The sequence below is a fragment of the Protomyctophum parallelum genome, assembly GCF_964188405.1.
Source record: "Protomyctophum parallelum genome assembly, chromosome: 19".
NCBI lineage: Eukaryota > Metazoa > Chordata > Actinopteri > Myctophiformes > Myctophidae > Protomyctophum > Protomyctophum parallelum.
Window position 1 is genome coordinate 10,437,684 of NC_139717.1, and position 27,824 is coordinate 10,465,507.

The following is a 27,824-nucleotide window of genomic DNA, read 5'->3' on the forward strand; positions in this document are numbered from 1 at the left end:
TTACCTATAATCATTCCAGTTTGAAACTTGTCAAATATCGGGACACATCAGCTGCATATAGTAATATGTATATAAAAACCGATATATCGGTCGGGCTCTTGTTCTGAAACATTCTATGTAATAACTGTTCAAACCAGTCTTGTTATGAAGACAAATAATATCGCTACTACAGAAAACCTTGCAATCTTTCTAAAAACCTGTTTGCCTCATTAGTGTGTCTACTCCCACAGTCATACAAGTCATACTGTTCCAAAATTCATACATTAAAAAAATGAAATAAATTGAAACTGCATTGTTGTCATAAATCATGAGCATCCAAGATCAGGGTAAAAAAAAGAAAAGTATACAGCAAACAAACAAACAAAAAGAATACACACTCCGGTAAGCCTAAAACATAACCAAGTGTACAAGTTGAAGAATATGTCACGTGGAGGAGAACACAACGCACTGCACACCGTTACAACAGCCTAGCAAGCGTCTTTTAACACCAGCTGGTTTAAATAAGTTCCTTTTGAGCTCCAGCCGATAAAAGTTCAGACGCCGCTGCGTTATCACGCCGCCCTCTCCTCCTGAAGAGAGTTTACCCTGTTGTCAAGTCCAAATCTAAGAAGAGGAAAGAAAAGAAAAGACAAAAAAAAATAAAAATAAAAAAAATAATCATCATATCCACCACAACATATCACTGCGGTCGACACAACGATGTAGAAAAGAAGGGAAAAGGGGAGGTACAGAAAACCACCGCAAAGGGGATATTTAGTTTTTCTTTTTTCTCCTTTAAAAAAAAAAAAAATCTATATGCATGGTGTGCATTCATTAAAGTTAAAGGAACACGCATCAAACCCCATTCCAATGCTCCAATTGATATGTGGTTGAGTTCCGAAGATCTTCCAGAAAAATATGACGAAGAAAAGAAAAAAAGGGTTTCAAAATTCATTTTCCTCTCCTTAGTTCCCAGCTGTAGTGGGGGGACAGATACATGCACGCACGGATGCACGCGCACACACTCACACACACACACACACACACACACACACACACACACACACACACACCGTTATCCTTCATCGAGGAACCAAAGGAATGATTTCGCTCCAGACGCGGCCGGAAGAGTCCGGCGATTATCCCGGGTTTACTGCCGAAGCACTGCTTCAGTTAGCTCTTTTTTTAAGCCCCTGCCCTGTCCTGTGCTGTCCTTGTGTCCTGTGCTGTCCTGTCCTGTGCTGTCCTGTCCTGGGGTGTCCTATTCCACGGCACTGCCAGCTAATCCTTGTCACACCTGAATTCCGGTGCCGTGAAGATGCAGCATCTGGGCTCTCATAGTCTGTATGCTGCTCATGATTTTCTTCTGATGGCCCACCAGAGTGATCCCCAAGCTCATCACGTCGCTGCAAGACACGGGAAGGACATTGCCATGCACATAAATCAATGCACTGGCCCATAGAGCTTCTGCTCTCTTTTTTTCTCTTTTAAACAAGCAAACATTTATAGCAGCGTTTCTAAAACTTTAGATTTCAAGGGACCACTGTAACAATATTATTATGCTTTATTTTTTTGTTACCCGTCTAGGGAGATGGCTGTACGGATGCAAATTAGCATTCTTGTTGTTTACCTCACACATTATTTGATGTGGATGTTCAATAACTGTCCCTATGAAATAAATAAATTAAATGAAACACCCCTTAGGTATTTTAATAACGTGAAAATGGAATTTAGGGCGGGGGGCGGTGATGGGGGGGGGGTGTAGAACATGGCCGGTTTGGTTTATTCATGGAGCAAAATTATGATAATTTAAAAGTATTCCTGCATTGAATAGTATGGCAATACTACTACTACTACTAGTAATAATTGTACAGTGATTAACTCTTTACAACTGACTATGTGTAGGTGCTGAATTGACATCATGGCTACAGTAATAACAATGTGGATAAAAAGGTTTACAGGAAGTAGTCTACAGAAATAAACATCCCAGTCTCTTTTGGTGAAGCCATTTCCTTATGTTAAAAGTATCGGAAATGTGTTATTTTCATTATTTTTGCTAATGGTTTTCAGGCATTAAATCTCTGTACTGATAACATTTGACAATCCTTACAACTGTCAAAATAAAATGTTGGGGGGAAGAAAATCTCTATCCCTGACAAAAAAAATGAAGCGTACAAACAGTATGCTGTACTTAATATGCAAGGCCAGGGCTGTGTAGTGTGCTATACGGGCATACGTACTCGATTGACATCCTCGCCACCGACTCCAGGGAGCTGTAACCGGCTGCTGTGAAGTTGTCTCGGTACCTCTCCATCTTGATGGCTTCTAGCCACTCCCCCACGGAGCAGAAAGCGCTGAAGTCTGGCGTGCTCTGATCCAACAGTGGACTAATTGGCCTGCGTGACGAGCGAGAGCGATGACGGTTATGGCGTTGCGTGACAAAAAAGAAAGCACTTTCACAAAAGAAAAGGGAGGAAAACAGGACAACAACACACAATGGAGCCCCGGGAACAGGACAGCCGAGCGAGAGAGAGAGGCGAGCGAACGCCTCCAGTGATGCGGCAAATTGCGAGGGAGGAACAAACTGGAGCTGATTTGAGCTTTCAATCAATATCGAATTCACGAGCAGATGCTGATGTCATCTTCTTTGTGGACGCAAAATATATCTTTTGCCAGTGTCTGTTGAATCTGAATCTGTTCTTATCTGCTTACTAAAAAAAAAAAATACAGAAAATAATCTGCTTTAGGCTTTTCCCCCTTATTTTCCCCCCGCTTCTATAACCCCAGGAAAGTACGCACCCTGACTGCAAATAGAATTCATTTGACAAATGTCAGCGAGGGGTCGGCAGTTCCCACACTACTTTAAAGTCCCAGGAACTCATTATAGGGATTGATCTAAAAGTCCTCCTATTGACCATGAAGCCATATAAGCTGTTTTGTGATATTGATTGTCCAGGATTTATCTTTCATCAGCAGACTTACAGCAGGCAAATGGATGCGTTGGATCATCTGCTAATGTAGGGAAAGTAAAACTTCTAAAGTTCTGCTGCACCAAACCGCATGTTGAAATCATTTTGGTTCGTAGCGCAATTCTCATTCCCTGGGAAGTTGTTCATGTTTTTGTTTTTATTTTTGTGAACAGAAGCTTGTGTTCAAGTCTTAATCGGCCCCAATTAGGAATCTGGCATGCAGGACGCAGCATGAAAAACGCAATACAAGCTACACAATGAACAACACAGAATGACGTGTCAAAGGCATTAAATGAGCAAAACATGAATTGACAAGAAGCCTTTCTTACCTCGTACACGTTCCCACTGGGGTTTTCAGCGTATTTGGATTGCGGATCATCTTATCGAGGATGCCGACTATCTGATCAAATTTGGGCCGTTCGGCCCTGTCTTTCTGCCAGCAGTCCAGCATTAGCTGATGCAGTCCTGGGGGGCAATCCATGGGGGCCGGGAGGCGGTAGCCCTCCTCGATGGCCTTTATGACCTGGACAATGAATCGGCATCGGGTTATTCGGCGAGCACGGCACTTGAATTTATCCTAAAGAAAAATGGGGCACACTTTGCTACCGAGTAACATGGGGACCTACTGAGAACAGCTGGAGCTCACATTTAGTATAATAGGACAGCGAAGACAATGCAGTAGCTGGAATACAATAGATCTCCATTATTATCTAAATCGTTCAGATTAATTTATTCTCCCCTGCTACCATGTTAGCAAAAAAAAATTGTTTACCGCCTCTCATGTGCAATTCATTCTTTTCACTGAAACGTTTGTGAATGTTATTGCGGGCATGCAATGATTTCAGCGTTACCAACTGGGAACAAAGTGCATTGAGGAACCCAACAGCCCAACTGGATTGCACGGTTATGTGGCAGGTTTGTTACAGCGATTGGGAACAGTGCAACACAATGAGGACAGTTTTTGTGAGAATAATAGCGAGTGTACACCCGTCTCTATGGCAATAAGCGGCGGTATCAGTGGGCCAACTTGCCCACGTCTATCATTATACCAGTGGATGCAAATACAATTAATTAAAGCAAACAGAGGGGACCGTTTTCCTGCGACCTGCATTTCCAATATTGTTTGTCTCTTGACAATAGGCTGGATTTACACAGCCCTAATGAATAATACAAAAAAAAAAGTCTATCTGCATGTCCTTTTGCACCTAATCCATTCTCTGTCGTGTGCACCCTTTAGTGTGGAGTTCATTAAAAGTCAATACCGGGAGACCGCTGTACTGTAGGCTGCTTCTCTTTCTCCTTTACTTCCATGGATTTCCCTCCATACTACTTTAAGTTGTTATTCCTGTCACATGCAGGCTATTCAAACAAGAAAAAACATGCACGTAGACTCACACCCATCATATTGCGACTATTGGGTCTTGTGGCTGTGTGTGCATGGCCATTATTTACAGAAGAAACCGTAGTTGGTCTTTCTCTGTAGGGGGAGGGTAACCACTGACTGTGACTAAAGGTATACTTGACATTACAGCTGAGCTGACCGATTTTCTCCTAAAGCATTCTGTGCCGTGGTTTGTTTGATTTCCAAGGAAGCCATGGGATTCAGTTAATTTCAGTACGGCATGGAAATCAACTTGCATAAACTTGCTTGAGGTACAGTAGGTAATCCAACACAGTTAGCTATATGGTGCACTTTTGGGGGGCTCAAAGTTATGTTATTGTAGTGTTTCAAATAATGCTTTGTAACAACATGAACCCTAGTGTCCCAATTCTGGGGTGAACGTTCTGGGAAAATTGCAGGCAGATCTATAAGCTATCTATCGCAACGCATCACAACACATTGTGAGCTTGTACATCAGGTATTTCTGATGGTGGTAGTTTTGGTGGTAGTTTTAAAGCATGAAAGTCTTGAAAAACCTTGCTGAAAGTAGTCCCTGGTGAAAATATCACACACACACACACACACACACACACACACAGTCACACACACACACAGTCACACACACGCACCCCCGCACTGCACGCTCACAGAAGTTTTTGTTATGCATTCATTGCATTGCTGGGTTGACGTGTACCCCCAGAGGAGGACAGCAGACTAGGACACAGCGTGACTAATTTGCTGTTTTGCAGTCGGTGCATACTTCTGGGCCTTTTACCTTTTCAACCTGATGATCAGAGTTGATCCATTTCTTTACAATGGTTACATTGCTTAATCAGGTTCGTTTAGTGGAGATTCTCACAGCTGCAAACCCAGGTTGTGCATGACTGAGTGGAACCGGTCCACCCCGGTTTCCATTACCATAACTCATTGTAAAGGTTAAAGGCCGGCCGAATTAAAAGCATTTTTCATTATTTTTTATTATAATACTTCTTTTGTGAATCCCTCATAAGACCGCTTTTATGCATGCCTTGCACTTAGGACTCCCATCTGAAGCCAAATGGAGATTACAGTTCCTACGGGGTGGATGCAAACTGCATGATTTCATCAAGATTTCCTGAACTAATTAAGCCCTGGACAGTCATACAGGCCAAATTTTTCCTCGCCAGGAGTCACATGATGATGCCTTTGAGAATGTTATGTTTTAACTGTGTTAACTGTGATATAATTAATAATAATTTTCATAAAATAAAATAATAATAATGAGTATGGAACGACTATCACTATCACGATCTTGCCAGCATCGATTGGAACTCCTTTAGATTTTTGGTTCTCAAATGGTTTCACACAGGGATTTTGTGTTAATGAAGTCCATTCATTAAACGCAAAATGTATTATCTGTTCAAAAGTTGCTCAACCCTATTAGAAGATGTCACGACCCACTTTTGGAGAACTTCCCACTGGCTTAGAAACACTGCTTTAGATGGTAATTCTAAAATGATTTTTGAATTGTTTGAATATATTAGTTCCGAATATCCAGTACATAAGTAAGTAAAACGGAGAATTCTCCCTCTCTCTCTCATTTGCTTTGTTAAAGAAAGTCATAATAGATGGATTTGGAGGACAAGTAAAGGAACGAGAATGGTTGTCAACTTTGTGTTTTAACTCTGTTCAAGTGGGGTTCAGGTTAGGCTGTGTGATTCCTCCTTTGCACACACGACAGTGAAATGAGTGAAACCTGTGCTGTGCGTAAAGGAATGAGTCCATATAACTCACATCTTGATTGGACATGTCCCAGTAAGGCCTTTCCCCATAGGACATGACCTCCCACATGACAATGCCGTAACTCCACACATCGCTGGCGGAGGTGAATTTACGGTACTGGATGGCTTCCGTCGCCGTCCATCGGACGGGTATCTTTCCGCCCTGTGCAGTAAAACGCAGGTCAGTGGCGGGAGTAAAGATCACATTCATTATATCCTGCAGCTTCCCCTAAAACATCAGAGAAGAGTTTCAACATTATACACAGAACAAAATGAGAATAAAGTAAAATAGATTAACATTCGATAATGTTTAGAAAGGAGAAAAAAAAGAAGAAAAAAAAATTAGCTGCTCAGCAATTTATTTGGCAATTTGTATACAAATTGTATGCAAAAGGTTTTTGAAAATGTCTTCTTTCTTTTTATGTTCTATTTTTATGTTGTCCTATAATGACATGCCCAAAACAGGGACGCCAGTTTGAAAGTGGTAAAGAAAACCCCAAGGTAAACCTAAGCCGAGATACTGCTTGCGGTGCATTTGTGGGTGCGGGTTCCAAAGAACTCTATCTGCTCCATTGTCATGCACTGCACTGTGGGTAACAATAACGTGTGTTCCAAAAGGTGTGTGGGTAGCAGCAAAAAAAAGAAAAAACGAAACAACGGGATGGGAGATGCCGGCGTAATTGACTCACAGTGGTTGTATAGACAGCCTCGGGGTCGTCGTCTATCACTCTTGACAGGCCGAAGTCCGACACTTTACATACGAGATTGCTGTTGACGAGGATGTTGCGAGCAGCCAGGTCTCTGTGGACGTATCCCATGTCGGACAGATATCTCATTCCGGCCGCGATGCCCCGCAGCATGCCAACGAGTTGGATGACTGTGAACTGACCATCGTGTTTCTGCACGCAGAACATGGGCGAGAGGAGAGGTTGTTTGTGAGGAAATGGGGAAAATAAGTCCTGGGCTTTATTGTGTTTTTATCCTTGAATGTCTACTTGAACTACTTGAACCATAGCATCCGTATTCTGGGAGGAACATCCGCAGACAACGGCAAATTAGATTAGTGTAGATTTGGTGCAGAGGGAAACAAAAAGCGGACCAAGTACAGAGCTGATGCCGGTCAACTAAGTATTAAGTTACTAATTAAGTATAGGGTTTAAGTGGTTTTAACCAACACATAATATGTAGTTCAAATAAAGTAAGAGGCGAGGAGAGGAGAGGAGAGGAGAGGAGAGGAGAGGAGAGGAGAGGAGAGGAGAGGAGAGGAAGGTCGCCCATTCTCACTGACCAAGAGGGAGAAATTTAGGTCACGCAGCACTGCAGGATTGCTTGCACTGGATTAATAATATTCGCAAGATAAATTGCAAGTCCAAACTTTCAGCTGTCTATTATAAGACTTTCAAGATGCTTTTACATTGGTCTTCATCCCCAGATGAATAATGGCTGTAAAAAATAAAATGTGTTCTTTCAAATGGCTTTCACATTCTTGTCAAACAAAGGTTTAACCACGTAAGCCCTAATGTATAATTCCTCATGTCCATGACAATTGAAAATAGCAGATCTGCAAGCTAACACATCTTCACGATGCAAAGTATTGTGAGATTGTAACTTGTAGCTTGTTTTTGCTGTTTTTGAACACTTTGAAAAACTGTATTTTTAAACAATTTGGTCATACTGTACTCACCCTAAGGAAAGCATCTAGTGAACCGTTCTCCATATATTCAATCACAATCATAACTGGCTTCCCTGAAAACAAAAACAAAAACAATTAAACATCTGTTAATTGACATGCACTGTAATGTAAATGCTGTTTGCTTGTGAAGTCGCGGGCAAACCAGAAACGACTCTAGTAAAACTACCATCTACATCTAGTTATTTTTAGCCGTATGTTTCTCTGACTTATAATTAAAAAATACCATCTGTTCCTTTTATTATAGTGTTGAAATGGGAAAGTGCAGAACATGGGGGTGTTACTAATTTCATCATATACAATGTCACTCTACTGGCTGTGGTACTTTTACCTCAAAACGTAACAAATAAACTGTATTGCAATGTACAAGCTAGATTACAAATGTGTAATTGCATTTATATGTGATAGGAAACTGTATTTAATGTAGTTACAATTTGCCAGAAGGAACAGCACTTATTGCTCTCTTTTTTAATTATGAACTAAACGTACATTTGCTCTGACATGTTTTGTCGGATTTTGATTAGGGAGTTATAATATGTATAAAGGCCAAAACCGTATAATTTCATGTGTATGGCCGGGTCGTTAATTGAAAGTCTTTTCTGGTTACCTCTGGTCACCACCCCCTCCAGGTGCACCACGTTGGGATGGTCAAACTGGCCCATGATGCTGGCCTCGCAGAGGAACTCCCTCCTCTGCTTCTCCGTGTAGCCCACTTTCAGAGTCTTGATGGCGACCGACACGTCCCGCTTCCCCGGGAGCTTCAACCGGCCACTGCACACCTCCCCGAACTCTCCTGTGTGGAAGGAAAGGAGGAGACCAGTCATGACTGAGAGAATGCAGAGCTGAGAGTACGGGGAGGGGGTCGAGCACTTCACAATGACAAATGTATTGGTGTATGTGTGTGCTGAGACGAAAGCAGCTGTACTGCGCGCAGGGATACAAATTGGAGTACATCTTGTTATACTCTGGGGGGGAGGGGGGGGGGGGGGGGATGCGTAACCAAGACCTATAATAAGACGTGCTGGAGATGCATAGATACCGTCATTGACCACTTCAACAAAAACCCATGTGGCAGCAATTTCTCAGCGGCCGGGATGCCTTTCCACGTGGCCGTGCATCCCCTCCCCCCACACGGTAATTGCAATGAACCAATACAACCTCTTCCCAGTCGTACGATTAACCACTTTCAACCTGGTGTCCGGACTTTGGGCTAGGCAATTAATTAAAAACATTGAAAAATTTGCCAATCTACTTGCTAGTTACTAAAGGGATGCAGGGAGATCCTGTTGCTGAACATACACTCTGTTGTGTATAGCAATGATTACTATCCGAATATAGAGCTATTTGACACAAGTTATAATATCCAATATGTAAAATAATTTCCCCCCATCGTGGAGGTGTAAATGTTGTGTCTGTCAGTGTGATGTATGAGAGTGCAGTGCAGCCTCACCTGCACCAATCACCCGCTCGATTTTAATGCAGGAAGCGTCCAGCTCCTTGGCAAACTGATGGACGGCTCTGCTTGGATCCTCGTAGGTTTCAGGGTCAATGTATGTCTTGGTGCCTGGAAATTTGACTGTAGAAAAGTAAGAGGATTACTGTTACGATTAAATATGCATAATACACCGGCTTGACAGGCAAACGATTACCGAGAAGACCCTGTGATTCGGGAAGGGGGGGTTGACAAACAGGCGGGCATGATGGAAGAGAGGCCGTGTCAAAGGGTCCACCGCGCACAAGACAAAAGGGAAGAATTCATCACAAAAGAGACACTGAGATTTTAGCGCTGCACGCCGTGGCATTTTCTCGGAGCTCGTCAAGGCAAAGCGCACGCAGCGCTCCCCCGCTGGCTCCGCCAGGATGTCAATCAAGACAACATCCGTCACTTCGGAAAGTTCAGCGGGAGGTCTCTAAGCATGCCAGTCAAGTTGAGGTTTTTTTGTTGGTTTTCTTTGGTCAAAGTTGTATCGCGTTGTATCATCATTATTACAAGATACAAAATAAATAATAAAGTCTAGAGGTTGTGCCCGCCTGGGACGAATTGTAATTTCGTGGCATAAAAATATGTTTTTTTCTTTTATTTACTGTGAAATATCAGACACCCAGATAAAGGGGTGTCTCATGAATATGCATGTTTGCACATAAAGATATAATCATAATGCGCAAACATAGCTGGAGATAAAATAATTCTCCGTCTGATGCATGACAGTAGAAGACAACGGGGAGGTGGGGAGGTGGGGAGGGGTGAAGGGGGGGGGGGGGGACTTGGGGAGGTTACAGGAAGGCCAGGAAGTGGATAATGCGGTCCTGGCAGCACATTCAACAATACATCAAATGAACAATAAATCACACTTTTATGCACTAGAACATTAACAGAGGCCTCTAACACTGATTGTACAACAGAACCTTTCAACTTTAAAAAATGTAATGAGATTCCCACAGCAATAATCATTTGATTAAAAAAATAATAAGAAGAAGAAATCATAGCCACTAAAGCCCTAATAGATACATTTAACTGTACATATATGTATTATATAGCCTAGGTAAATAGGTGATCTATAAGCTCACAATGCGTGGTTAACAATTGAATACATTTTAAAATAATTTATTTACATAACATAAATATCAAACATGTCACACTGTCTACATGTCCTAAGAGGACATTTATTTCAGTCTGACCAGAAGCAGAGATAAAAGACACCAGCCATTGAACAGGATGGCCAGAGAGGGGATATTAAAAGCAGAGGCCTGGCAGGAATACAGAGGATCATGGAACCAGGAATGGGGCAACGCTGAAACAACGCAAAACGGAATCGCTCTGTTGTGTTCAGGCGAGGAGGGCACGCCGGGACGATCTGCTAAACCACATGGAAATACAACAAACGCATTGCCCCCCCCCCCACCCCCTCTCTGCCATATAATTGCTTCGTCCATCCAAGATGTCAGCGGATCAGATAGGGAGATGCCTTATCACGACTTCCTCGCGGCAGACAAATTGGGCCTACGCGACGCATTCGCACCGCTATCTAGCTTCTGTCGCGCTGGCAGCCTCTCGTCATTTGATACCGTGTGGAGGGAGCAGTCTCCTCCATTAAGTACCGACAACACGGCCCCTTGTTTGTGTGCCCCCCCCCCCCCACACACACACACACACACACACCATATATGTTTTAGCAGGTGGTTGGCCCGCTAATATATATGTGCCGCGGAGCCCGCCGTATCTGTCAGATACTTAGCAAACGGCAGAGATTGGGGCGCGCTCGCCGCCAACACTGCCTCAGCTTTAGCGCCTGCGCGCTTTCGCGACACCCCTCTGACCCTCTGTTTCCAAATCAGCAGTTTGCCTACAGCACAGATCATTACGGGGCTGCACTGGGGAGGCTGTCTGCGGCGGCATCTCCACTGGGGCATCATTAGGGTTGGTGTATTGGTGCGACCGACGAGGGGAGGAGGGAAAAAAACGAAAAAGAAAATAAAATAAAAACATTCCACTCTTTTCCTATATGTACGGTAGGCTACGGATAAACCAGAAGGAGAGAGAAGCTTGCAGAGTGAAACACACACACACACACAGCGTCCAGGGGCCAACAACACAGAGGAGCCCCTGTGTCATCTCTGTTCAAGTGGGGCGGGTGTCAGGGCCACTTTTGGCTTTACATGTTTAACAAGCAACGACTGGGCTCTTTCTGCGGCAGATGTCACGTACGTTCATTCGTCTGCAGTTTGGAAATGTGTACATTCTCAGCTCAACAGATTTGTCTATCCAATCACCAGCAGATGTTAGGGCTGATTGCTCCCAGCTTTTGACTCGAATCAACACCATCACACTCCCCCCACTCACAGTTGGTGGATTTATTTTGGGCATTTCAGATGTGCATGTGTTTGCACGTGTGCATATTTTTGTGTGTGTGTGTGTGTGTGTGTGTGTGCGTGCGTGCGTGCATAGATACAGTACCTTTGGGCGTACGGATTGAACAGTGAACATGTGTGGGCGTCCGACCAGTATAATCCATGTGCACACGTGCGTTTGCATGCACGTGACTGAGCTTGTCTTGGGTTTGGAAATGCGCATAGATATACAATATGCATGTTGCAAGGCAACTATACTCACATTGAAAGTAAAGCTCCTCATCTCCCTCCTGATCTGCCTTGCTGTACCCACAGTGCCTGCACAGGACGAGAGAGAGAGAGAGAGAGAGAGAGAGAGAGAGAGAGAGAGAGAGAGAGAGAGAGAGAGAGAGAGAGAGAGGGGGGAGAGGGAGGGAGGGAGGGAGAGGTAGAGACGTAGATAGAGGAGCAAAGAGGGAGAGGGAGATAAAGATTCGTAGAATCAACTGATTGTTGTCGATGAAATAAATTGCCTGTTTTACAAGAATCTTAATAATGGCATCTTAATCACTTAAACCCTATTTTATACTTTGTCGTACGACGATGCTGCATTACAAGAACAGCGATTTACAACCTCACAACGTGTGACATTGCGACGCATTGTGAGCATGCAAATCTTCATAAAAAAGTTTGAGATTTTTTGGCCGACGACATGCCCCAAAAGAAGGGGATGCCAGGCTGAAAGTACTGTAGTTAAGTGTCTTAAGATAACGTGCTAACAAACCCCTGCCCGCCTGCCTCATTTCCTCAAACAGCCCCAGAACAAAAGAAAGAAGAAGCCTGGCTCCACTCCCACTGCTCCGGTACCTCTGCGGATCGCAGAGCCGGTCTCCTCGGGAGATCTCACACACACCGAATAAAACATGCACTCTAAAGGGCTGTTCAACATATAATATAATATTAATTGGTAATAGTAGTGCGTTGAAGGCTCCCTCAAGCAGGCAAAAAAAAACCCCAGAGCGCACAAGGCTGGTCTTTGAGCACTAAACCGAAATTAAGGGGGTGGGTGGGGCGCAATAAGCTGCAAGTGACGAGCGCGGAGCTACAGGTGTATAGATGGATGTGCTGGACATGGAATTACATGTGTGCGGTGTGTGTCAGTAGTGTGTGTGTGTGTGTGTGTGTGTGTGTGTGTGTGTGTGTGTGTGTGTGTGTTTGTGTGTGTGTGTGTGTGTGTGTGTGTGTGTGTATGTGTTTTGTAATGGTCTCAGGGGAGCCATGCTGCTGGAGCCCGGTGGAAACTGTGCTCTGATGAAGTGATCTCATGCTCCCCAGCCTGTGGGGATGAAAACACCTGTGAGCTGCAGTATAATATGAGAGATGTAAGGGCTGTAATGACTGCTGAGAGATATACCGTACGACGGATGCTCCGGGAGAGACACATGAGGCCATATTTCACACTGCCTCAGCCTGAGTTTACATGGAGGTTAAGGGCCTGTTGTACTTAGCACGCCCGTGAAAATATCCCATCGACTGTACTGTACACGCACGCACGCACCTGTGCCGCTGTGAGCTTGTAGATCGTCTATTTCTGTTGTGCGACACGGGTGCTCGACCAGGTACAAATCAGGCTTTACTCTCCCACTCCCATACACATAGATAGTAGATGCATGTGTACTGCACATGTATACTCCCTCACAGTCACACATGGATAGATATGCATGCGCACAGAAATAAAAAATGCACATGCACTGCAAAGATGTACACACATACACATGCACACACATATTGTACATTATACGGATGTTCCCTGGAGCACATTTCTGACTGATCATCCGGTTTAAACCAGAACAGGGCATGTTTCTTCAGCCAAACACTTGGGATTGAAAACGAGAGCCTGGATTATTTCTTCAAATCGACCACTATCCCCAGAATTCTTATTCTGGGGGGGGGGGGGGGGGGGAAGAGACATTCAAAAGCAGTCGATCTAAAAGCTCACAAAGTGACATGTTGTGACTTGTGAGCTTGTAGATAAGCAATTTTTTGGTGAACTGTACTGTAGGCTGAAGAATAACGCACAATAAGTACAGTTTAACTCGGGTCCGTTTTACCGAGTGTAGAGGACCCGTAGAAACGTGCTGACATTGATGAATTTAAAATATTATCAAAGCATTGTGAGGCAACCCTGGACTTGTGTCAGGGCACGCCAGGGCGCCATGGGCTAGAGTCACTCCCAGCACTGGGAAGTGAACGCTATGAATCATGATACATTTATAGGTCAACTGACACAGAGAATCATAGCATTATAGGCACGATTCTCTCTTCACACGCATGGCATTTACAGTACGATGAGGACTATGAAACAACACAACAGCTTCAAACCACGCCACGGGACGGGACGACGGGTGCACGCATGGCGCGGCACATGAGCGGCATGCTAACGGTGATGGGCGCACACATGCCACGGGATGACGGGGTGATGCGGTGCACGCATGGCACACATGTGGGGGGGTGGTGGGGTGGATCAGCGGACGCCTCCGTGCCTTTACGGTGGGGAGGGCGTCCCTGAGTGACAAGGAAAGGGCTAAATTGACCAAAGCGAGAGACTCACAGTAGCGGAGAGTCAATGGGGCCCTCGAGAGCGTACCTTCTCCCAATGATGAAGCCAAACACCATGAACACCAGGATGATGGTCCCCGCGACGGCCACCACCGCGATGATGATCACTGGGTTCTGCTCGCTGGACACGATGGCGGCTGTAACGAGGAGGGACACGCACACATGCACACACGCACACACACGCACACACACATAAACACACACACACACACACACACACACACACACACACACACACAGCATAAGTGTCAGTACATCAAAGCCCACAATCTGCAGGAAATAATCAAGCCCGATTAGGGGGTGTTGAGGCTGATAACCTCCTTCCCTCATTCTTTTCCTAGCCTCCGAGAGGCCAACATAGAGAGCAAGAGGGAGGGAGAGAGAGAGAGAGGGTGGGGGGTGGAGAAGGGGGGCCGTGGGTTTCTATTTTTGAGCCGTCCTCGTACACATGGCTCTACTGTTTCAGAAAGTGGGCTTAATAGTCCCAGACGGAGAACGGCAGTGCCCTTCATCTCAAACAAAGACACATTCAGGTTGGACCGTTTCCCATCCAGGGCCTCTCACGGTGGTGTGGTGGACCGTTTGCAGTTGACAAACTGCCCATGGCGCCGAGAGTGTGTGTGGGGGGGGGGGGGGTCATGCATTTTAACCACTTAAGCCAGCTATATAATTCGTCGTACTTCGAATAACGAAAACAGATGATCTATAGCCGCGTTGACGCGTCGTGAGCTATTTCTGCTATTGTTGAAAATGTTTGATGAAAATATATAGTATATATCGCCTCAAATAGTGTTTCCTTTACCAATACCATGTGATGGCTGAAAATCCACCTATACTAGGCCTCCTTAGAAATGTAGAGGTGTCAATAAGAATGTTTTATTTTATTTTATTTTTAGTATCCTACCTGTGGCTTCCTCCTTGGTGGTGATCTCCAGCCTGGGGCCGTACGTGCCGTAGCCCGCTGCCGTGAAGGCCCGGATCTGGAACACATAGGCCGTGCTGGGCTTCAGGTTGTTCACCGTGGCCGACGTGGACTTGGCCTTCACCGTGGAATAGATGCGGTCCTTTTGGTCCTGCACAGGAGGGATAATGAGTTTCAGACTGTAATATTATATACTGTATATATATATTATATACGGGTTGCTGCACTGGGGTATCCAACATTGGCCTGCAAGATATTGTGTGGGTGAAGTAGACACCCCGTCCCTTCCTCACACTCTCCCCTATTTAAAATGAAAACTAACATTTGTTCTGTGTTGGAGACTGATATCCAGGTGCAGGAGAGAGCAGTGCTACACAGGCACAGACACCAGGGTTCAAATGGCCCCATTAAGCCTTGTGGTATCAATGTTGATATGTCCAGAAAAGGAACATCCATATTGCCTCTAATCGTGTGTATTTCATCCTAGCATTCACATGTACACCAATTGATTCTCCATGGGGGGAGATGTCCTCAATCACCACAGGATGCAGTTCATTATATTACCTGCTTATAATGTAGTTTTCATTTGAATCCCTTATTTAAAAAAAAAAAAGGTCTACAGTATGTTTGCAGCTTCTCTTGGTGAAGCTATAAGCCAAGCCTTTTAATTTCATCATTTCACAGAGCTCTTTCTAACACCAGGCAAACGTGGAATAAATATCTTTCCGATGACATCACTGGGACTACAAATTCCAACCGTTAACACGCACCAAATGACATCGCTGACAAATGAGTTAAGTGAAAGATGGTTCCTAACTTATACAGCATATGCGATACTGTATATATGCGATAATGTTGACAGAATAAAGCTACAGAGTTAACCACATGAACCCTGACGTCCGTATTCATATCATAACAGGTGAACATGAACCGCAAAATTAGGCGAACATTCTGCCAAAAAAAAAATACTCTACAAGCTCACAGTGCTTTGAGCTTGTGGATCGGCTATTTTCGCCAAAGAGATTTGGTGTAGAGGGAAAAAAGAAGGGGACCACGTACAGAGCCCTGGCGGGCTCTAGTTACAGGCATATGGGGTTTAAGGGGTAAACCTTGCTATTCCTGTTACACGAAGCGAGGATGAAAAGCTAGAACAGCGTTGCTGTTTTCAGTCATGCAGTGCAACTACCATCGTGTGCACGCACAATGTGAAGGTGACGTGTACGTGCGTGCAAGCGTGAGCAAGCACGTGTGGCTTGGCGGCGGCCACATATAAAGGACTACAGGCTGATTAAAATCTTATGAGGATCTCATTCATTATTGCAATTATGAGACAAAGGCGGCACTCGGAGTGAATCTGTGGGTTCAGCTCACAGCTGCGTGCAGAGATGGAATCTGTGAACTAGCACACACACACACACACACACACACACACACACACACACACACACACACACACACACACACACTGTGCACACAGAATACAACACGAACAAGCAGGGCCAACACGCAACGCTAAAGCTGCGTGCCATGCAGTATTGCGCACCCAAAACAGCTGATCTTCGAGCTCGGCAATTTTTGGTGCTCGACGCGATGTGCAAGTGCAATCAAGTGTAAATCACGCACCTAGCCAAAGCATTGAAGATGAGAATGAGAACACACACACAAAGACACGCATGTATTTATGCAGCCGTGCACAAAATGTACAGATTCGGTCGCATGACTCACGGATAACAGAAAACATTTGATCCATTAAATGTACAGTAAGTACAAATGTGAATATTGCTATATTACTCCCTGCTCAGCACATTAAATTACAAGACAACTATATGTGCGTGCATCTGCGTGAATATATACTGTGTGTGTGTGTGTGTGTGTGTGTGTGTGTGTGTGTGTGTGTGTGTGTGTGCGCTCGTGCGTGCGTGCGCGTGCGCAGCACCGAGCTCTATGAGCGTGTATATCTGCTATTTTTCAATAGCTAAAGTTTAAAATGATGGTTAAAGTGAGCGGTATGCTTAAAATATTCCACAGATTATTCTGATTATTTAATTTTCCATACGGACACACAACCTTCTGCTGACACGTAGCCGTTGCTCGACCCTCACATCCCCAGTGCGCGTGCACGCAAACCTCTCCAGTGTTATCTTATTTGAACTCACTCGCAAGCTATATGCACCACAGTACATGCACGCGTACAAACACATACACCCATATAGAGCGCATACGCACAAACTCCTCCACGTTCACACGAGCGTGCGCACACGCGCACACACACACAATCTTACTTCTGGCTAACGGGCATGCGTGTCTCAAACGCTCACCTTTTCGTAGTACTTGATCTCATATTCGGTGATGACGCCGTTGGGCTGCTGCGGCTCCTGCCAGGAGAGCTGGATGCTGCGCTGCTGGACGCGCTCCTTGATCACGTCGCTGACCTGGGATGGAGCTGTGACGCACAAAGACACACATGTCCATAAGCACCTGGCCGGGGGGAGGGGCGGTCCATGCAGTGGTGTGTAAAGTCACTCAGTGGCTCTCAAACGTTTTCATGTCAAGGACCCCCAAATTGACACTTATTATTAGCCCGCGGACCCCCGTTTGAAAACATTTTGTTACCGCTCTACCAGTGATTTTCAACAAAAAAAAAATTCGAGGACCCCCAAGTTTGACATGAATTAGGTTACGGACCCCCATTTAATGGCATTTCTATCTCTGGGACCCCAATTTATATTGTAAAAAACAAAAAAATCAATGTTGGTATTAAGTCTGGGAGTGTACACATTTGAACACTCTGAGTTACAGACCCATACGGGTCCATTTGGTTCCTATCATTTAGCTGGGAGCCCCCTGGAACTCCCTCAAGGACCCCTGGGGGTCCCTGGACCCCACTTTGAGAACCACCAAAGTAACTTTCATGTACTCAAATACTGCACTCAAAAGACGTAGTGAAATGAAAAATGTGTTTTTCACACTTTTAGAATATCTGTGGTCACCATATGGGCATACCTAACAATAGGTGCCAAAACAATGAGGTGTTTTTACTTTTCTGGAGTACTTTTCAATACTTTTACTTCTATTTCACTACATCACAGAACCAAATATTGTACTACTCCACTAAAATTATTAGAACATTTAGTTACAAGTTACTTTGTAGATTTTGATTATTATTACAAAACCACTTCAGGAAAGGTTCCACAAGAAAAATAGTCAATGAAAAAAGCTCACAACAGGTCACATTGAGTGTGTAGATCTCCTATATTGTGTTGTACTGTAAGTGGCTGCTTGTCTAAATTGTAACATGAAAGTCACAATTTGCCAAGGGATAAAAGACTGCCTGATTAATTAAAAAATAGTTAAATAAATGAGCTTTTAAACAGGATATTATATATTATAGTGTATTGCTGAAGATTTTGGCCCATTTTGGTTAGAGCTGTAAAGCCAATAAAGCATCCGTTGTTCTACCGTTGCAGTCTTTGAAAACGGGTCTGGGTGAAGCTGTCGGCTAATCAATCTTCCTTCAAAGGGGAGTAATTTTATTCAAATTTGAGTGTTTTGCATTCGCTAGACGGGATGGTACACTTATGATTTTTGACTGCTGAGCACACTTGACAGACTCAACAACATTATCCCAACGGCTCATTATTTGCTATTGTTGATATCAATGGCGGATTCACCCTCTGCTTTCACATGAAAGAACTTCATTCAAGACTCCAGTGCTACAGGAAATCATAGCTGTACCCCATTGATGACAAGTGGTTCACACAGTGGTAAAATTAAGACTCGGCGCAGCTGCCAGACAGCCCAATTAAAATATTGAAGTACTCTGAGTGCAGGATGACTAATTAAAAACATCACAGTATGTTTACATAAAGTACTTGGGGCTGTTTAGAGCACAAACTATACTGTATAGTAAGCTCATTTTTTAGTAGGCATCATCTCCCTGTGTATCATAGTTAGTTAAATGGTTTATCGGAAGGTTTGCTTTGAAGAAAAAAGTAATTCCAGTTCATGGGGCCGTTAAGAATATAATGCAAAAGATACATGACGTGTATTGTATTGACCATTGATGATGGTGATAGTTAAATTATAATCGTTGCAGTGAGTAACGGCGAATAATAATAGCCGCAGTTGCCGTAAAAGCGCCTCGCGCTGGAAGTAAACAATCTAAGCTCACATGAGAGGGACAACTAAGTATGAATCAGGCAATCCATAAATACACCAAACGTCACCTCATGATTCATGAAATCTTCGAGAAAAAGTGGTAAATAGAAATGCGGTAGCAAAAGCAGCTAAGGAGAAGCATTGGTAGAGGAGCTGTGCTAGTAGCTTTCACAGTAGCAGTAGTAGAGTGGTCATAGTAATAGTTTCACTAGCACCCATCTTTAGTACATGACATATTAGATTATAGCTACGAGCAACACAATGTCGGTGTGGCATGATTTGCAGACTGCTAACAATTACAATACAAGTTAAGAAGAAGAAGAGTACCTTCAAATGTCTTGGGATCTGCTTTTGCGATTACTGAGCAATATTATTTTTTAAACAAACTCACACATTGCTTCCTTCACTTGAAAACCCAGCGAAATGAGCTGTGTGCAGAGCACAGCGGATAATTAGCGCAGGTGTGAAGTAGTGCCACGCCGTTACAGGTGCATTTCTCTCCCCGCTTAAACAGCCTTTCAGTATGCCCATGTCACCGGGGAGGAGTTAATGTGGCTGCTTGTTCCAACCACAAAGTATTGTCGGAATTAATTAAACCCAATTGTCATTTATAATCTATGCCTCGCAGTTTATTTTTGTTGCACTGACGGGGGGGGACCAGCACATGCCATATTCCGCTGTTTGCACTACTAATTGAATTTTTGATCGGGAGGTGTAAACATTTAAGGAGCTGCTGTGTGAATATTCAGTAGCAAGCAGAGAGAGAGAGGGGTGGAGGGAGGGAGAGAGAGATATGCACTGGGGTGTGCTGCTGCTGCTGCTTGAGTGTTTTCTTCAAGTACAAGTCTGTTGGGAACCAAATGAACTCTGACGGGTCGGTAAGTCGGTAAGACGAGAACTACATTGGCACCTGTTCTTGTATAAAACCATACTTGGAGATTGTCCTAAATACATCTCATCTTTCCTGAAATGGGACCCTACCACACCCGGTCATGTCATTTCCCCAAATTCAAGGTAGCAAAAGTTAACTCTGAACTTGATCAGCTGGCCCTAATACATGGAATGACCTACAAACAACATTCAAATTGACCACACTGGTACCCTTGAGCCGTTTTAAAACCTTGGTGCGCACACAGACCCCCACAATGTGTAACTGTTTTTAGATCGTTTTGAAATTTGTCTTAGCTTTTTTATTTGTAAACCTATTTTAATTCACATGTATACCTTTTGTTTTTCTTTTCCTGATCTTCTGATGTAATGTGATATTTTTCTATGTGATTGTATTACTCAACGACACTGAAAATGAGATTGATTAATAAATAAAACACATGTCCGAGTGTTGGGACAAATGGGACCAACATGGACCTTCCCGGTTCCTGGAAAAATCTTTGAAAACGTTCATCTATCGCGACATGCCCAAAATAGGGACGCCAGGTTCAAAAAAATGTGCGGCATGCACAGAGAGAGCTGCTGAAGTGCTGATGTGTCATGTGGCATGTGCAGTGACCCATGGGAATGGACCTCGGTAGCCCCTAACACAGCCTGACCCCAGATTGTCTTAAAATGACCTGCTGCTAATGACTCCTGCCGGATTAAGCCCCTCATTAGGCCTCATCGGCATTCCCTGACAGTAATGCCCATGACAGCGGACACTGCCGAAAAAATGAGAGAGACAGAGAGAGAGAGTGCGAGAGAGAGAGAGAGAGAAGAGAGAGAGAGAGAGGGAGCGAGAGAGAAACAGACGACAACACTGTTATGACATGTCCTATATAATCCACCCAAAACACAAGAACAATGTATCCTTTTCACGACGCGGCCGAGGCGGTCAAAGGGATGATTAAGTTCTCATTCCCCGAGTCACAACAAACGGTTAGTGCAGCTTAGACTCCGGCCGCAATCTCTTGGCCTCGCCCAGAGAAAAAAAAACCTTGCTGAGAACCAACCGGTCATCCTATTTTCCATGATCTTTGCCGTGGTCGGGTGTTTAATGAGTGAGTTGTGTCTTGACTTGCAGTTGTGTACGTCGTACAGCCGAGAAGTTGTTACGAGGTCGATAAAAGTGCAACACACACAGCTATCCTGCTTTTGAGTTGATTTGACATAACCTAAATTCCACACTTTTCTTTAAACTGGGATTCTATGAAGATCCTCTAAGTAGCTCTCAGAAGTCTGTATTGCACATTACACATTACAATCCTCTTAAAAGAAACATTTCTCATGCCTCTAAAGTTGTACGTTTAAAGTCGACGTGCTACAGACCTATTTTCGCTTAGAGATGGATAATTGGGTAATACCGTTATATCTTCCAATGCATTTTTCTTCCAAAGACTGTGTTCCTGTAGACACAGGCGACACAAAGGTGATTTCAAGAGAAATCAAGTATTCTCCATCCCTGAGAGACGTGTTTGGTCCTTCATCTGACCACAGCGTTGTTGCCCGACGATGATGAGCTACTTTAAAAGCCTCCCTCTGGTCTAGAATGACACATAGGGGGTCAGCCATAACACCTGCCCCATTTACCTTTGGCTTGGGGGTTCTGGTGGCGGTGACTCAGCCGACTCACGCACGCACACACAGACACATACACACGCGTGCACCTATGAGACATGTCCCTCTTCCATCACCCTGTCTCTCACTCCGCCACGGGTGACAGGGAGGCTCGGAGCCTCCTGTGTTTCCACAGAGACCATTAGACAGCATTAGCGCGACACGACGTTCTGCCAGGATAAAAAAAAAAGGTGATCATTCTGGCTAAGATGAATTTGTAAGGAAGTGGAAGACGGAGCCGTGCCAAGCCTTGAAGCGAGTCATCCGTATTGTATATTTCCGATGGGCTGTGAATAAGGACCCAGGGTTGAGTTAATTCGACAGAAACCTCCGGTTCTTTCTCTCTCCCTCTCTCTCTCGTTTCTCCCCTGTGGAGTGCTCCGCCAGTATACTCTGTGACAGCTAGTAATGACATACTTAATATCATGGAGACCAGAGCCCAGTCAGCCAGTCATACACTTACTGACTTTTTTTTAAACATACCTGTGGGGGGCTTAGTGTGGCATAAAATAGTTGTAATTGTTATGACGGTAAGGAGACTGTTTGGGAAGGCATTTGTGCGTTTGCTCCTGTGATATTAGAAAACGTATTAGTGACCCCCGAAACACCTCCTCCTGTAAAGCTGTAAAAGCTCTGCATTTGAATATCTTATGAATACATTACAGTCAGACTGTAGGATTTGTAATATCCTCTTCTTCCAGTCAGTCGGCTCGTTTGGATTCTGGTGGCAGCCGACGGGTGAGGGAGGATGCAAAGACGAGGTCATTTATTACATAGTGTCTTTCTTACTCTGCGTCTATGCTCGCCTCATATACCCACTTGGTTCTCTAACTCTTTCATGTAAACAACCCCCAAATTAATGTATTTGGCCACAGACCCCCATTTGATTTGCAAAATAATGGTGCATCCTCAATGCTGATATACTGTTATTTGATGAAATTCGAATGATTAAAGGTATCTGTTAACTAGGATACGACGCATCTCTGAATATTACTGCATCAACTTTACGCCTTGGAAATATGGTCTATTTTGCAGGCCGGGCGACTTGGTTTTAATGGACCCTTTTTTTTATTCCTTCTTTTTTTTCAGACATCTTTTCCAGAAGGCTATGAAAACATCAAGATTGGCGACAGAGCGGTTCCAAGCAGGCCTGACACTAACGAGCTATGACATAATCAAGATTACTTCCACTTGACACCGTGACTCTCATAAGAGAGAAAAAGAAGGGGCTTGGTATTAAGTGTTGGCAGCTCAGAGAGAACAGACATTTTTTTAAACAATGGACATAATAGAGAGGTCAAGCACTGTGTGGGAGTGTGCGTCTTTTGTTTTTGTGTGTGGGCGTTTATGTATGTGTAGTGATGTGCAGGGTTCGATTTACTAGGGGAGGGAAGGGAGGCCATTTTTATATCGCCCATCTGGCCATTTGGTGGGGATATGTTTCATCTCAGGTTTGGAAAAATGCACACGGTCCGATATGTTTGATACTGATGTTTGATAACGTCACAAATTAACAATTAAATTAATAATGTATGCTCACCACATTAACCCTAATTTGGGGTGAATTGTGTGTATGTGTGTGTGTGTGTGTGTGTGTGTGTGTGTGTTCATCTGTGTTTGTTCCTGCCTGTGCATTTGCGTGCCTGCGTGTGCTATTCCATCTCTCTCTGCCTCTCTTCTCGGAGGATGAGGTTGTGTTCATCTGCCCCTCTGCACATAGCGCTTAACAGAGAGGTGCGTGTGGGCTGCTCGCTCGGTGCCCCCGCCGGATGCTCAGTCGACCCGCATGGCTGACACCCAGCTAGCCAGACTAAATAGCCCGGGGCAGAAGCCGCTACAGAGGCATCGGAAGGTATCTGTTCACGCTGTGTACCTTAAGCAAGCTACTGTAGAATAAAGAAGGGAATTGAGAATTCACTTGAGTGCTGCTGCTGTGCGGGGAAGACATGAGTCAGGAGTGAGTCAGATAATAATAAAGAAATGGAGGACAATAACAGGCCACGGCATTGATGAATGTGAGGAATACTGGAGAAATTGCTATGACAAGGTCCTAGCTCTGAGGAGTTGTTTTTGTGTCTTTCTTTTTGTGTTGCTGGTGGCGATGGGTCTCTAGGCAGCTATGTGTCTCTACTCCTGTCAGTGCAACAACCTCCAGCGCTTACAGCTCTGTAAGCCATCTCCAGAACCAATTCAGTAAGATAATGGAGAGAGGAACAGTGAGGATATAAATTCATAGATAACTCTTTCTTTTTTTCCCAAGAGATCAAGGCCACACCTTTTCATGTGAACGATGACCGTGATGAAATCTCCTCGCAACACAGAGGTTCCCAAGCCGCTCCGCCCCTGCCGTTAGAGGCTACATTAGCACAACTCTGCCAGTCTGATCGCTCAGCAAATCTAATTCCCCGTCAAGGCATTCATTAGGAAGATCATGTGGATTTCTTTTTTCTTTTTGCCGCACGTCCTGGGCTAAGGCTAAAGCCGCCGACGTCTTATCCATCAAAGTGTAGCGGCATAATGTCTTGGAACAGTTCTATAGCTCGCTGAGTCTAATGCAATGTGAAAGCCTCAAATCAAGGTGTATAGAATACCCTTGAACTAGAGGGTGTTTGAAAATTGAGCTTTAAAGAGACTGTGTGTAGCGAGGGGTGGCTTTCTGCATGATAATGCCAGCCTAGTCAGGAACACGTACACAGTAAAAATAATAAAAATAAACCCTCAGTATAAATGTATCGCCGAGGGTAGGTTCAATTAACACTAAGGATTTTCATTGGGGGGAAAGGGGGCAAAGGGGGCAAAGGGGACTCCATTTGAAAGCAATTAGCTGGACGTGGTGGACCGTCATTTTATGTATAGGGTTGACAGCTACTGTACCATAGCTCATAAGACCATTATTAATACATAGCTGATAAAGCAACTATACACCACCACACAGACACGTAGTCAAATGACGATCTCACCTCATTATCTTGTCCAAGTTCAAGGACGTTTACAAAATAAAGAATGAATTAAAAAAAGACACCCACCTATACACTCATTGGCATTCAACAGAGATAACAGCCTGGAAAAAAAATGTTCCTCACTGAATAACTTTCATAATGTAATCAGGGTACAGTATGTCTGCATTAATGTGATTTGTCTACGCGCACGCCGTGTGTGTGTGTGTGTGTGTGTGTGTGTGTGTGTGTGTGTGTGTGTGTGTGTGTGTGTGTGTGTGTCTGTGTGTCAGTACATATTAAATGGATTGTCAATGTGAATCTCTTCTTTGGTCAATTGCATGTTTAAAACATTTATCTGGCTGCCCAGTACAGCCCACATACTCCCACTGTCAAGTCATGCCTATAACAGACTTGAATGTCTTGCTCAAGGGCACATTCCTAGCCAGAGCAATTTTCTGGTCACAAGCCCACTTCTCTAACCTCTGGACTTCCGCCTCCAAATCCCCACACCACTCACCCCCCACTCCTTTAATCTCTCTTGGATTCGGGAGAGGAGATCGCCTCATTTATTTTCTGCCTGAGGTAACGTGTTCATCGCCCACACCTAACAACATAAGTATAGCCTTGTGCACAACTGTGAAGTCAGGAGTCCCAAGTTTCAGCGGAAGGTCACACAGAGGGAAATTGCATGCATGCTACACTGGCACACACAGTCACACACAGACACAGACACAGACACACACACACAGACACACACAGACACACACACACACACACACACACACACCGTGTCACAGCCCCCTTGCATTTTAACCCTCAGCGACGTCACCCCCCCCCCCCCCCCCCCTCATCATAATCACACAAGACCTTTGGGCTGTGTAAGGGATACACAAATCACTGGTCAACTTGGTTACATAATTGTCTAGCCAGCAGGGGACCATCACTTACTGGAAGAAACCCACTCAACTTCTCAGCGTCACTGTCCAATTGGAGGAGCAGCATGGAGGTCAGCATGCTATATCGCCTGGGATCCCGAGGCTTTGTTCAGTCTGCACGCACGTCCGGTTTCTCAGACAATGTCAGGACTGACTGTCCTCATTGTTATTTCTAAGTGATCAGGTCGGATTTGTGCATTCAGACATCATATCTGCATTGGATGTCTGTGGTCTGTATGGACATCATAAACATTAGTGTAGTTTACTGGTTCTTAATGTCGGGTGTCGGGACCCCCATGGGGTCTAAATGGACCGTTACAGGTCTGTAACTCCAGAGGGTGTACAATCTTCTACCATCGGGGTGACTGTACACAGCATTCGTTGCAGGCTAGGGCTTCAAGAATGTTTGTCCCCACCACAAGTATAGGACTTCTGAACAAGCCCCATCTCAGTTCTGTGCATAATGCAATGTAATGTGAGCAGGGGGTCCCGGCATTATTTTGTATAATTTGGCTATAAAAAACAAAAAAGCTGATATACAAGCCATAGTGTGTCACTCACTTCATATGAGCTTGCCTTGTCTATCTGCTGTTTTTGAAAAATCTATTACATTTGTGCAAACCATTTTTAAAGCGAATTTTTTTAACTCATATATCTTTGCTTCTGGGGGTCCCTGGGACAGAATATTTTGAGATGCATGCGAGTCCGAAGCCAATTACATGAGAGAAACACTGACTTAGTTGGTCTCACATTGCCAGATGACCTCCGCCTGCCGACACTTCCGGTGACATCTAAATCCAAGGTAGTTGAGAGAACAGCTGCTAACTGTCTACTGTACGCCCACTGCTTTGGAAACCAATCGAATCACTGCCCCATATGAATGACTTGGATTGGTTCTGCAATGACGCTGTTGTTTCTTTTGTCTAGCTAACATGTGAGTCTAATACAGGCAGTAGCATTATATGCTGAAATATTGTAACTTTTGTCAAAGTGTACTAAAAAGGTACAGTAGAGGCAGAAAAAAAGTATCACAGGGGACTTCAACTACACCGTGCCAAAGCTCTGCATTCGCCACCAAATCAACATGAGCGACCCTTTGCCTACAATCACCAGAATTCATCAGTTCAGTCTCCCATCGACCATATTCATCACACAGCTGTGAGTTTGTTCTTACTGTACTCCTCAAGGCTTGTTTGTTTGTTTGTATGATTCTGAAGTCAATCACAATGAATTCCAGAGAACCGGGCCCGGCTTGGAAGATGTACAGGCCTGATATTATTCTCAGTGCTTAATTTCCTGAGATCTGCATAATTCGGTCCCGCCCCGGGGGCCTGATGTGATGAAGCCATAAGATATGTCACGCTCTTCCCAAAAGGCCTTTTGTTGGTGAGCCGTGGCTCAACGATGCTATCTAGCTGCAGCTCAGCACTGCGGGGACGTCACTGTGAATTCACACTGCGAGACCAATAAACAGTACCGTAAAGTAACTAAGTACATTAATATTTAAGTACTGTACTTATGTACAATTTTGAGATATTTGTACTTTGAGTATTTCCACTTTCCAATACTTTTACTTCTATTCCACTACATCTCAGGGAGAAATATTGTACTTTTACTCCACTACAATTATTTGAAAACGTTAGTTAGTACTTTGTGGATTTGGATTATTATTACAAAACATTCATTAACCACTCCAGCCCTATATACATTTCGGCCATTTGAAAATAGCCGATCTACTACAAGTGAACTTGTAGATCTGCTATTTTTAAAAGGTTTTTATACATCTGAAAACTTGAAATGAGACATTCTGCATAATGAGTTCTACTTGTGGTACTTTAAGTACATTTTGATGCCAATACGTTTGTACTTTTACTCAAGTGTATTTTGAATTCTGGACTTTTACTTGTAACAGAGTACTACATTGGAGTATACCGTACTTTTTCCACCACTGGTGAGCCGTGGCTCAACGATGCTATCTGGCAGCAGCTCAGCACTGTGGGGACGTCACTGGGAATACACGAATACACAGCGCGAGACCAACGAATGAGAAATGAAGGGACCGGGGGAACAACGGCGGTAATGTAGACCGTTTGCTTT

At 44.2% G+C, this 27,824-nt stretch overlaps 1 protein-coding gene across 4 annotated transcripts in view; it reads right to left on the minus strand.

The window, feature by feature from the left end:
* Positions 1-781: 781 nt before the first annotated feature.
* epha7 (eph receptor A7) overlaps positions 782-27,824 on the minus strand; it is an 89,612-nt gene continuing 62,569 nt past the window's right edge. The window contains exons 6-17 of one of the 4 annotated variants that reach the window (XM_083790706.1): positions 17,467-17,591; positions 15,131-15,299; positions 14,255-14,363; positions 11,891-11,946; positions 9,230-9,343; positions 8,387-8,572; positions 7,774-7,835; positions 6,779-6,988; positions 6,103-6,252; positions 3,278-3,471; positions 2,220-2,375; positions 782-1,385 (exon numbers count right to left, since the gene is read on the minus strand). In XM_083790706.1, the coding sequence (XP_083646832.1) occupies positions 1,271-1,385; positions 2,220-2,375; positions 3,278-3,471; positions 6,103-6,252; positions 6,779-6,988; positions 7,774-7,835; positions 8,387-8,572; positions 9,230-9,343; positions 11,891-11,946; positions 14,255-14,363; positions 15,131-15,299; positions 17,467-17,591 (1,646 nt within the window). In that variant the 3' untranslated portion in view covers positions 782-1,270. Of the gene's footprint in view, positions 1,386-2,219; positions 2,376-3,277; positions 3,472-6,102; positions 6,319-6,778; positions 6,989-7,773; positions 7,836-8,386; positions 8,573-9,229; positions 9,356-11,890; positions 11,947-14,254; positions 14,364-15,130; positions 15,300-17,466; positions 17,592-27,824 lie in introns of all 4 variants that reach the window. The other 3 variants (XM_083790704.1, XM_083790705.1, XM_083790703.1) reach the window with 3 other exon arrangements.